At 45.8% G+C, this 12604-nt stretch overlaps 1 protein-coding gene across 2 annotated transcripts; it reads right to left on the minus strand.

The window, feature by feature from the left end:
- Nucleotides 1–5572: 5572 nt before the first annotated feature.
- On the minus strand, nucleotides 5573–7229 carry Aurkaip1 (aurora kinase A interacting protein 1). 2 transcript variants are annotated; one of them, XM_021656452.2, is made up of 4 exons: nucleotides 6991–7229; nucleotides 6458–6542; nucleotides 5849–6297; nucleotides 5573–5744 (listed from the first exon to the last, which is right to left on the minus strand). In XM_021656452.2, the coding sequence occupies exons 2-4, from the start codon at nucleotides 6507–6509 to the stop codon at nucleotides 5643–5645; spliced, it is 603 nt and encodes a 200-aa protein (XP_021512127.2). In that variant the 5' UTR covers nucleotides 6510–6542; nucleotides 6991–7229; the 3' UTR covers nucleotides 5573–5642. The 2 variants fall into 2 exon arrangements, with proteins under 2 accessions (XP_021512127.2, XP_021512119.2); XM_021656444.2 differs by lacking the exon at nucleotides 6991–7229 and adding an exon at nucleotides 6807–6969.
- Nucleotides 7230–12604: the final 5375 nt, after the last annotated feature.

The following is a 12604-nucleotide window of genomic DNA, read 5'->3' on the forward strand; positions in this document are numbered from 1 at the left end:
AATGAGGAAATTGACCAATTACTAATAGAAAATGTGTTAGAAGCCTCAATTTTTCATGAAAAACACTATGTTAACAGTAAAGGTTTAAAGAAAAAGATTTCTATCACTTGGCAACAAGCCAGAGAAACAATTTTAAAAAATATCCTACATGTTCTCAGTATAACCAAACTCCATTACCTGCTGGTAGTAACCCTAGGGGTACCAAAAGAAATAAAATATGGCAGATAGAAGTGTTTCATTTTGCAGAATCTGGAAAACAAAGGCATGTACACCACACTACTGACACATACTCAGGGTTCCCATGGGCTTTTTGTTCTGAAAAGGCCGATTGTGTATTTACACATTTGTTGGAAATAATGGCAATTATGGGGATACATGCACAAATTAAGACTAATAATGACTCCACATGTGCCCAGTAAGATGAAGCAATTCTTTGTCTATTATATAAAACACATTACTGGTATATCATATAATCCTACAGGACAAGTTATAGTAGAAGGAACTAATCGTACTTTAAAAGAGATGCTTATTAAACAAAAAGAGAAAGTAAAGACCCCCAGGGACAGGCTAACTAATGCTTTGTTAATTCTAAATTTCCTTAACATTGGTGAAAAAGGAACAGCAGCTGAGAGACACTGGATCATAGAAAAAACTGCAGAATTAACACATTTACTATAAGGACGTGTTGCAGAGCGGAAGCCTCCAATAGTTTTGAGATAGGGACATGGTTATGCTTAAGTATCTACAGGGAATGAAAAAAATATAGCTACCAACAAAACTTTTAAAGATTAGATTTGACCAGAAAAGACCTCCTACTAGCCAAAACTTGAAATTCTTTGCATGGCAAATTAATCTTGATCTGGGATTCTGTAGCCCTACACTTTGGACTGTTCAGTTTTCCTACTAAAAGTAGGTTGGAGAAAGAACACCTAGGTAACCTCAATCCTAGACACAGGAATATTTTCTGAACTCCCAGTCTGACCTCTAATCCATATCCTTGCCAGGACAACCCAAGCCATGGACTAACTCAATGGGACCATCCTCCTTCTCCTAGGCTCTGCTCTATATTGGACATATTGTTCTTGCGCCCCACAAATACCCCTGACATTAGGAAGAGCCATTGGGGGTTCAGCTTTCTTCTGACAGCTGTGCTGCATCACGCAGGAGCTTCTGAGCTGGCAGTGACCTGGCTGAAATTCTTCAGCAGAACTTAGAGTTCATGTATGTGAAGACCCTGCTTCTTACTGGTTAAGAGATACACTAGGTAATCAAATGTGCTGGCTGTGTAGGCATGTGGTGGGGATAAGCTCACAAAAGGCCACACTGAGGTGGCTATTAGCTTTTAGTCTTAGCACAAGAGATGGGATACCCAACATGGCTTGAAGACTACTCTTCCCAACCCTGGCCTGGCTGAAATCTAAACTCTGACTATTCTAGGAGGGATCACATTGAACAATTTGGAGAACCAAATTACAGATCTCCGCTCATAGCACCTTCCCAGAATAGGGAGGAAACAACAAGTGGTTATGTATCCCACAAGGTAGAAGGCGGGGTGGAGGTTGTAGAGGAAAGGACAGCTACTTGTGACCCGTGAGGAGCTACAAAAAATCTAATTGTCAAATTGTCTGCTGTGATACTGGCTGGGTAGTCTTCCAAGCCATAGGAATAGTGGAGATTGGACAAGGCTGGCTCACACATTGATGCACATCAGGAGAGGTGACATGGAGAACAAGAATCTCATCCTCAGCACTGACTGTGTGCTAGTGGTGTGTTCTTATCTTGTAGGAATTCAGAGTACCTGTTGCACTAACCCCCATTCTAACAACCAAAAATGTCTCTAAATATAATTCAGGCCACATTAGGAACTACAGCCCGTGGGCAGGCACAATTGTGCACAGCTTTAATCCCAGCACTTGGGATTAAAGTGCATGAGGATCTCTGGGAGTTTGAGGCCGGCCTCTGTAGTGTGTTTTATTTTGTGTTCCTGGCCCTTTAAAGGATCCCCAGTTGACTCCATGATCTTCATTGTTGATTGTCTCTAGGACTTCTAGGAACAGGAGAGGATATAATAAACCAGCAGAGGCTGAGAGAGTAGGGTCCAGCTGGCAGAATACGGTTAGAGAAGGCAGTTGGCACAGGAAGATTGAGTAGGGCTAGGGAAGAAGAGATTGAGCAGAGTGAAAACAGGAAACAGTTAAAAGTGAACTAGGGGCTGGGTGGAGGTGGTACATGTCTGTAATCCCAGCAATCAGGAGGCAGAGGCAGTTCAAGGCCAGCCTGGTCTACAGAGCTAGTTCCAGGACAGCCAAGGGTACACAGAGAAACAAGGTCTCAAACAACAACAACAACAACAAACAAACAGAAAAAAAAAAGTGAATTGGGCTAGCAGAAGAGAAGGCAGTTGGTGGAACAGATATTGTTAGGAGGTGGTTGAGCCAGAGGAAGCTAAGCAGATAGACTAGAACAGCTGTTGTAGTTTGGAGCTGGTAGGATTGGGAAAACTGAAAAAAGGGACTGTTTAGGCTCACAGTTGTGGGAACTGAGGAAGGCACAGTTCGGAGAAGCCTCTGAAGGGGCTGGGCTGGAAACTGAGGAAGAAGGCTGACCTGGAGTTAAGAGAACTGGTTACTTTGTAGGAAAAGAAAACATTGGTGCGAAGATGCCTCAGTGGTTTAAAGCACTGTCCTTCCTGAGCTCAATTCTGAGTACCCCACGGTGGCTCACAACTATCTGTACTAGATCTGATGCCCTTTTCTGGTGTGCAGGTGTACACAGAGATATGTAAACTAAATAAATAAATCTTTAAAAAAACGAAAGAGAGCTGAAGAGGTGGCTCAGTGGTTAAAGCACTGGCTACTCTTCTAGAGGACCAGGGTTCAATCCCCAGCACTCACATGGCAGCTCACAACGGTCTGTAACTTCAATATCTGACACCCTCACACACATACATACAGGCAAACTAATGCACATAAAATAAAAATAGATGATTTAAAAGAAAAACATCCCGCACATTTACAAGCCTGATCTACATAGTTTCAGGTCAGCCAAAACTACACAAAGACCATTTCAAAAAACAAACAAACATATACAGACAAAAACAACCCCCACACACACATAAAAAAAACAAACAAAACAAAACAAAACAAAAAAAAAAAAAAAAAAACCAACCAAAAACCCACAAAAAAAAAATCTAGCAAAGAAACCCCCTGATTATTCGGTAGGAACCATTAGGTGAAGTAGCCCAGGGCCTCTTCTTTCCCCCTGACACACTGGTAGAAACCAGCATGATTGCTGAACCACCTGAATCTTCTGCCATATAGTCCCCCAAGTTCTGGAAGCTTAGCTTCAGACAGGATAATCAAAACCTCGTTTTTTTCTTCTAAAAGGAAGTGTGGGGTGAGCCACGGGGCAGCTTCTGGGCAAGGCTGAAAGGAAATACCAGGAGCAGCTGTGGACAGCCAGAAGCGCCAGCACAAGGCAGGGGCTGCAGGGTTAGGCTTGGTCACAACTCGCCCAGAGGGCAGGTTCCACGTGACCAAGCCTCGATCTTTAAGGCCCTGGCCAGAGGACCCCTGTTCCACTCACCACAGGATTAGCGTTAGGACCCAGACTCAGGAAAAGTACCACAGCTAGGGAACCCTGAAAAGAGCTTTCAGGAGCTGCTCTGGTCCTCAGCCAGGATCCATGGGATGCCAAGAGCCCGGCTGCTGCCCCCTTGTGGTCACTAGAAAAAGCACAATGACAGTAGAGGTTTTTAGCCCTTCATCCAAACAGCTTCAATCTCTCAGCAGAGAGCACAAGGCCCTTTTCAGACCAGGTCTTTGGAAACCTGTTTACTGGTTCACATTTATTGGCAGGGGACCACCTGGACCTCAAGGGACATCTTGTAGTGTTTGTTTTTAAAATTCTGCTTTATTTGTGGGTAGTTATGCCTCCACCAACCCTAGGTAGGTGATGTTGAGTGGGGAGGAAGGGCACAGATCCCTTTACTTCTCTGGGCTGTTTAGCATCAAGGGCTTCTTTTAGGGCAATATCAATCTCTATCAACAGCAAACACGGCTAGCAGACTCCTCCAAGCCGCTGTGCCTGTGTTTCTCTCCGTCTGCCTGCTCCAAACCACCACACTATCTGTTTCTGGTCTCTCCATACTGCTACATGACGCAGGCCACCATCACATGCAACACTTCCTCTTTCTGGGCTCTGATATGTATATCCTCAGAGCCCTACACCACGCCTCTCTTCATGCTGCATGTGGCAGGCCCTTACCAGCTCACAAAAACAACACGAGACAATTATCAGCTGTGGAAAAACTAAAGTCCCACACCTGGGATTAAAACAAACATATCTTCCTAGTATGGGGAACAGGAACTATTTCTGACATGAACTCAATGACTGGCTCCTTTACCTCCCCCAACCCCAGAGAGGAACAGTCTTGGTAGGCCACAGAGGAGGACATGGCAGCTAGTCCTGAAGATACCTGATAAGCTAGGGTCAGATGGAAGGGGAGGGGGACCTCCCCTAGCAGTGGACTTGGAAAGGGGCAGGGAGGAGATGAGGGAGGGTGCGATTGGGAAAGATTAAGGGAGGGGGCTACAGCTGGGATAAAGCAAATAACCTGTGATTAATATAAAAAAAAAATAAAAATTAATAATAAAAATGGGAGAAAAAAATTAAAAAATAAATATATCAAACAAACGTATTTCTAGAACATACCTGAGTTGACAAAGAACCCAAAACTTCATTTCAACATCTGGTTATCAACATCACCTAGTTTCCACCAGAGAGCAGGACACATGAGGACCCATATGTGATAACAGAGGCATGCTCAGGTGCCCTTATACCTAGCTCCTCACACCTTGGAGCACAAGGACAGAGTCCCTCCAGGCCCTCAATGATTCAGAGCATACATTCCTCTTGATACAGGGATACTGGAATCATGAGGGTCTCTACCTCAAGCTAAGACTCTTCCTCAGTAAGTCCTTAACACTGAACTTTACCAAAACACACTGTCGGGGCACCTTCCTGACTAGTGCTCCCAACCCAGTGAGGACTACAGAACACAGCAGAGGCTGAGAAGCCAAGAGGAGCTGGAGCATCTGGGAACGCTGGACCCATGCCAATACCCTGTCCCTGTGGTCAGATGAGAACATCCCAGGCAACAGGGCAACTTAAAGGGCTCATTACCAATAGGAAACCATGTGCCTTCTCTTGGGCAACCAACCCAGCCTTTCCTTTTCTGCTTCCCTACTGAGTCCTCCCAGACCATCTCTTACCTCATAACCTAATCACCACTCCAATTAACCCAGGTACCCCTCAGTTCCTATGCCCTCACTGTTTATTCTACCATCACTGAAGCCCACCGTCCTGGAGGCACTCACAGTGACTCCACAGCACACATCTCTAAACAATGCTGTATTTTCAGAAGGCAGATTAGTCAGGCTGGAGGTCAAGGACCAGCCGGAACATGGGCACCCATTAGGCATCCCGGGGCCCTGGGTTCCTAAGATGGAAGTCTCTTTCTACTTGAAGAGAGCTCACACCAGGCCAAAAAAAGCTCTAGGCCAGCCTAAAATTGAGTCCTTCCAACATTTATTATAATGGGTCAGCAGCAGCACGACGGCCAGAGGAATAGGGTTCCAGGCTTATTTGTTCTTCATGTAGATCTTTGGGGTTTGCCAGTTCCCAGGGGCTTCCTTTAGGCCTGCCTTCATCCAGATGCGCTTCAAGTCTTTCTCAAACTTGATCTGCAAGTGCAGAAGGGGTAGCCAATTCATTCATAGCAAAGCAAAGCAAAGCCAAACACTCTCAACTACTGCCAATCTAGGTCCAAAGGAGAGCCAATATTCACCTGCTTCTTTCTCAGCCGTCCTTCCCGGACTTTACGCCGTTGAAACCGCGTCCTCTTGACCAGTTTACGGTACTTGTGGTGGTTCATCTTCCGCCTTCGGATCTTCAGCACATTTTTGCACTGCAGCGGAGTGGCATCCCAGGCATCCCTGACTCCCTCCTGCTCAGCTCCCTCCCCCCCATGGGTAGGTGGACACTTGTAGAATTGGGAGGGAGCCAGAGTCACTGGGCCCTCAGCATGCAGTCTGGGCAGTAGGTACTGAGCAGTCAGCCAGCTCTCCAGCGGACTGATGGCCATCTTCCTAGGGACCAGAAACTCCTCAAGATCTAACTGGGACCCCTTACCAGGGAGGGAGGCAGCCCGACTTGGGCTTGCAGGCTGCGAACTGTAAAGGGGTCGAAAAGCATGGCTGCCAATCACCCCTGATCCAGGCCAGGAACGACTCAAACCTGGGGAAACAACAAAGTCGCTACTTATGAGATCACACCAAGTCAGAACACTATTACTACCCAGGCTTGGACAACATGTACACCCTCCTGAAGGCGAACCGGGACGCTGATTTTCATCTCCAACCTAGGCGCAGATTCCGTGTGCACGGGCCTCTCTTACCTGTCCGGGGCACAGCCCTGAGAAGCTGTGAAGTCAGGCGAGCGAGGAACATGGTGAGTTGACGGCCAGGACACAGTGCTCAAAGCTGGAATACAGGTGCCGGTTGAGGTCACACAGCGGCGGTTGGCAGCGCTCTCAGCCAGCGCTGACTGACTCGCCAGGCCCAACGCTCACATCCCACCACCCTGGAAGCCCCTGACCAGCAATGAGGATACATCTTCAAATGTCGCTCTTGGCTTAAATCCCGTCTCTACTTCTCACCACCAGCGCGATCCCTGCAAGCCATCCACCCACGGGTGCTCAGACACCCGAACCCACAACGCGGGCCAGTATTGACGCTCAAACGCACCAAACAGACGCAGACCAACAGAGTCCCCAAGTGTCTCATCTTTCAAGCTCCCCTACAGCTTCCGACCGGTTGACTCCACTCCGGAAGTTAGGACTGACCATTTCGCGCCTGCTCTTAGGGACTTCCTGTCAGTAAGGGAGAAGGTTCCTCCCCAGCCCAGCGCCCTCTGGCGCCCGATTCTTACGTCACACGTTCCTTGGGCACCTGCAAGCAATCGCTTCCGGTTAGAGGGAACGCTCCCTCAGCCCCAGTTCTTCAGCAGCACGTCAGTTCCGGATGAAAAGCAACCAAACTGCTACATCTGCCCTCAATCCCGGATAGAGCTCTTTGCGCAAACGTAGCCTTTAACAGTATGTTGCTTTGTTGTTGTTGTTCCCGTTGTTTCGTCCTTTCCAGGCCAGTTAGCCTCCGGGTACCTCCACAGACGGTAAGACTGCGGAAGTGACGTTGGAGCCCTCCTGTTAGGGCAGGAAATGGTTTAGAAATAGTCCTTTGGCGATGCTGGCGGCCGAATTGGTCTCGCATAGCCTCCTGAGGCCTCAGGAACCCCGTGCTGTTCCGTACGTAATACTACCGCGGCCCTATCCTTCTACCTCACTTCTTCTCCCTGGTCTCAAGTGAAAGAGGACCTAAATTCTATACGGACCTTTCCTAAAGCAAACAAGATCATGCCTTGGGGGAAAAAATAAAAGGTTCTCACACGTTAGTTTTTACCCGAAAGCCTAAAGCAGCTTTCGCACGACAAGAACGTAGTCAACGTGCTGTACCTCTCCCAGAAGTCTGTTGGCTCAGATGGACAGGGGCGCCTGCATTAGGAAAGCTCCGTGGAAGGCTACGCAGGGCTCTCCTTCGTTGAGGAACTGCTTATGCCGTGCGTGATGAATTTCTGGGGACTCTTAACAAGGCACGCACCTAGCTAAAAGTTGGTGGTAGGAGCATAAACAAATATTCAGAATACGCAGGCTCTCTTGTCCCAGCTCTGGAACTGAGGTCTCCAGGTGATGCTGTGCGGACCCTACCTTCCAGAGGGGACGCCTGGGATTTCCAAACAGGAAGGGCTTTATGTCTTTCCTAATGGTGGTGTGTGAGAGGCACCGTGTGCACACAGTAGAGGTCAGAGAACAACTCTGGGGAGTCAGTTCTCTTCCACCTTCAGGGTTCTGATGCATGTTGTCAGGCTTATGTGGTGAGGTGAGCCATCTCCAGTCGCACTATCCCCAACAGGAAGATTGATGCACATTAGAGTATCTTAAGTTTACACAGCTCTCCCACTGGGTTTAGCCACAAAAGGCGAAAAGGTTCCCTCTCCAGCCTTCACCTTGGTGCTCCCGGTCCTTAACATGGTCAGCTGTTATTTCCAGTTTCTGGTCTTCAGGAACGTGAGAAAAGCCATCCTTGTTAAGATCCCTATACCTTGCTGGGCCATGGCAAGCGCCTTTAATCCCAGCACTTGGGAGGCAGAGGCAGGTAGATATGAGTTTGAGGCCAGCCTGGTCTACAGAGAAACTGTCTCAAAACAAACAAACCTGTATCTCAACAGGCCCCAGGCCAAATCAGAGAAGCGCCCAACTACGGCAGGGCAGCTGCTTAGCCATGGTAGTAATGAAACATGGGCACATAGCTGTGACACTGACATTTGCACTGCTAGTATGAGCTAACCTTGCCAAGGCAGAACTGGAACTACAAAAGTCAATCCTTCATAAAACCTGAAGAAAAAGCACTGGTGGGGCTGAAGAGATAGTTCAGCAGTTAAGAGCACTTCCAACTCTTACCAGCACTTGGGAAGTAGGGTCAGGCAGAGCTCTGAGTTCAGGGCCAGCCTGGTCTACAGAGTGAGTTCCAGCATAGCCAGGGCTGCACAGAGTAAGTCTAAAATAAAATAATAGAGTACTTCCCACTCTTCCACAGGATTTTAGTTTGTTTTCAATACCCATAGATCATGGTGTGCTTCCCCAGGGAGCAGAGGAAGGTGATCTCCAAGTTTAAGACTAGCATGGTCTACATAGCAAAATCCTGGGTAGATTTGGGGGAAAGGATAAAGGAACATGTAAGAGTGGCCAAAGGAAGGCCCACACTGGAGCCTGTCTGTACTGCAGCATATGTTGAAGAGCTCTAGTACTGGGTCACAGAAGCCAAATACTGACTGGTTTATACCAGGCAGGGTACCTGTCTTAAGCCTAATGGCAGAGTGCTGGCAACAGCACATGTCTTATCCTAAAAAAACAATTAATTGTGAAGATTGTTCTATTTTTAAATTATTTTTAATTTACAAAATGTATGCATTGTATGTTTTGCCTGCATGTATGTACATACACCACCAAGTTCATACTTGGTGTCAATGAAGGCCTAGAAAGGGCATTGGATCCCCTGAAATGAGAGTTACAGGTGGTTGTGAGCCTCCCATTGTGGGTGTTGCAAACTAAACTTGGGTCCTCTGGGGAAGAGAGACACCAAGCCATCTCTCTAGCCTTTATTATTTTGCTTTACAAGATTTTTAAGGAGCCCAGTCTACCTGAAACTGTGTAGCTCAGGATGACCTTAAACTTTTGCTCTTCCTGCTTCTGGAGTACTAGAATGGTAAACATGTCCCACTAGACCTGGCTTAGGCAGGGATTAAACCTGGCTTTGTGCATGCTAAGCAAGCATTCAACTGCAGCTGAACATGTATAGGACCATGTTATGTTCCTGGCGAAAACTCCAAGTGATTGCCTACCTAGGCTTTGAAGTAATCTTTTGTAACTAATCAGTGATTGTTATCTTGAGATTTATGGAATTGGTTTCCCTATAGGAGCTTTAGGCAAACCAGGAAGTCTCGTAATGGCTGAGGAATTCTTAGGTAATTAAAGTTCCTGTATGCAGAGAGCGACTTGTTAAAGACACCTTTTGTGTAGCAATCAATAAAAACACCTCTGCGACGCTGCGAGACTGACCATTCACTACATCCCCCTTTTACCAGCATTTGGCACCCAATGGGGTCTGGATGCTCCAGGACTGAGGAGCATACTCACAGGTTAAGTGAGTTTGCAGGACTTGGTAGAAATATGGGGAATATGGGGAATTTCTCATCTCAGGGATTGGCAACATGTGCAGTTGCTAAAATGCTTGCTAAGCCAGGTGTAGTGGCACACACCTTTAATCCCAGTGCCTGGTAAGCAGAGGCAGAAGGAATGCTGTGAGTTAGAGGCCAGCCTGGTCTTCAAAGCCAATCCAGGACAGCCAAGGCTATGCAGAAAAACCCTGTCTCAGAAAAAAAGAAAAATGTTTGTTAAAAGGAAATGGAGTAAAGTTAAATACAGAAAAAAATGTATCTAGCTTTTAGTACTAATTAAACAGCATTACTATTGGTTTAAGGCAACTCTTCATGTTCAATTAAAATTGAAGTATGAAAGCTTTGAGGTAAGCTCACACGGAAGAAGCTATACCATTAAAGATTGGTCTTTATATGTATTAATTTCCAATGCTTTGGAGCTGCTGTGAAGAGTCAAGCCCTGCGGGCTCTCCTAAAAATATCTTCTGCCCCAACTGTCTTCTCTAACTTTACTAGCCCAATTCTCTATCAACTGCCTTTTTTCTCACTTTACTCAATCTTTCTTCTCCGTACTTGCTGGCGTTTTATATCCTCTCCTGTTCCCAGAAATTCAAGAGGCAATCAAGCAGTTCTAAGGGCTAAGAATTCCCAAAGGCCAGTTGACTTGCAACTGGGCATCCTTTAAAGGGCCAGGCACACAAAATAAATCATACTACATCTATTAGATGTGGGACAAAGAAATAGGAAGGAGGGCATTCTGGCCAAGAATTGTCAGTGTGCAGAAAAGAATATTGTCTTGTAGGAAGATGAAAATGTTGCTTCAGAGGAAGATGCAAGGAGGGTTGAGACACTATAGATGAATCAGATGTAGAAAAGTGAAAAGCTGAAGCATTAACTGCACAATTGCAAAAATTACAGATGCAGGTAGAAAAGCTCCAGAGACAAAGAATAAAAGAAGGAAAATGATCTTCCCAGTAGAAAAAAGGGAAGTGTTTAATCAAGGACCTACAGAACCTCTTTATGAATATACTGAGGAATGGCTTCCTACAGTCATAAAGACAGGCCTCAGGTGTTTCCAGTTACTATGTAGCAAATGCCTGCAAATAACCAGTATCTTCAAGGTTATGTTCTGATTAGTTGGAAACACAGAAATGACAGATCTGAGGTGACTAAGGAAGCAGTGGTGGTAGAGGGAAGGCATTTACCCTATGGAAGAAATTTTAAATAAAACTTGGCTACTCAGAATTATTCAGAAAGATAGGAAGGAATTAATAGCAGCTGGAACTCAATGCTCTCTGGAGATAAGCTGCCTGTCGGCCCGTTCTGTCCAGGACCCACCAGCACAAGCGGCAACACCTGAGTTCCAAAGAATGCCAAGAGGGGCTCCAGTGCTGCAGCACAACCAGCACAGCTGGCCCAGAACTTTCACAATGATCCCTTCATGGGGAAAAAAAAATTAAAACAAGCTTCTAATTGTTTAGATTGTTTCTACTATAGAAACAATCAAACCAAGTCCTAAAGTTCTAACCCAACCAACACCATTAAATTTCCAGAGGTATTAAGTCATTCATTACATGGAATCTTGATCATCTAATTAATGCTTAATAGTAAATAAACTGAAAGAACAAACTTCATAATTTTGAACTATATAATAGGGTATGCTCTGTTGCAGGATATTGATCCCATTGTGAACCCCAAAATTGTGAATGTAAAACCCTATTTCTTTGGTGTGATTGAGCCCTGTCACACACCTTTAATCCAAGAACTTTCTGTTTATTGTAAACTGATAATTACGGTGTGGTTCAGCCAGTCCTATCACACTTTAATCCAAGAGCTTTCTGTACCCTAGGTCAAGAGGCAGAGAAAGTAACTGACAGGGATTAAAGAGTAGGAGGGACTTCAAGGGATTTATAAGAAAGGGCTTTTGGCTCAAGCTCTGGCTAAGCTTAGGCTTCAGCTCCCTGGCTTCTTGGGCTTTGAGCTAACAAGCCTTTGGCCTTGGGTTTTTCTGGCCTTTTCCTCCTGGGCTATCAGTTGAGCTAGTGAGCCTTTTGGGTTTCTTCCATCCACACCTGAGCTGAGAAGGTCGGTCAGCTGGGTACTTTCTCTGCCTCTGAGCAGCAGGTTTTCATCCCAGCATCTGGCTCCTGAGTCTTCATTGGTAAAACAGAATGGTTGGGATTGTCCTTTTAAACAACATGCTCTTATCTGTTTATCACTATTGAGAATTTGGCTCTGCTCTTCAAGTTGCTTTCTAAAAACTCTTGGCTAAATTCTATAAAAGGGTAACACCTGAGAGAGAGGAGGCATTAGCTTATTAAATAATGTGGCTGCTGAGGCATTAGTAGCTCATAGAAATATATCTTAATGATAAAAATCTATACCCGATGTTTTACAAAGATTACTTCAAAGCCTAGGTGCACTATCACTTGGAGTTTATGCCAGGTACAATGGCTTTAGCAAATTTCCCACTACACACCTATAATCCCAGCACTCAGGAGGCAGAGGCAGGTTGATTCCAGCCTAGTCGACAAAATGAGTACCAGGACAGCCAGAGCTGCATAAAGGAATCTTGTTTCGAAAAACAAAACAGAGCAAAACAAAATTTCTTACTATATTCCTCAACCTCACTTTTTATTTATTTGAGACAGGGTCTCACTATGTACTCGCCTGGAACACACTATAGAGACCAGGTTGGTCTCGAACTCAGAGATTCACCTTCCTTTGTCTCCTGTGGGATTAAAGGCTTGTGCCACCCCTCTGCCTAAAC

Source organism: Meriones unguiculatus, chromosome 3, assembly GCF_030254825.1.
Source record: "Meriones unguiculatus strain TT.TT164.6M chromosome 3, Bangor_MerUng_6.1, whole genome shotgun sequence".
Taxonomy (NCBI): domain Eukaryota; kingdom Metazoa; phylum Chordata; class Mammalia; order Rodentia; family Muridae; genus Meriones; species Meriones unguiculatus.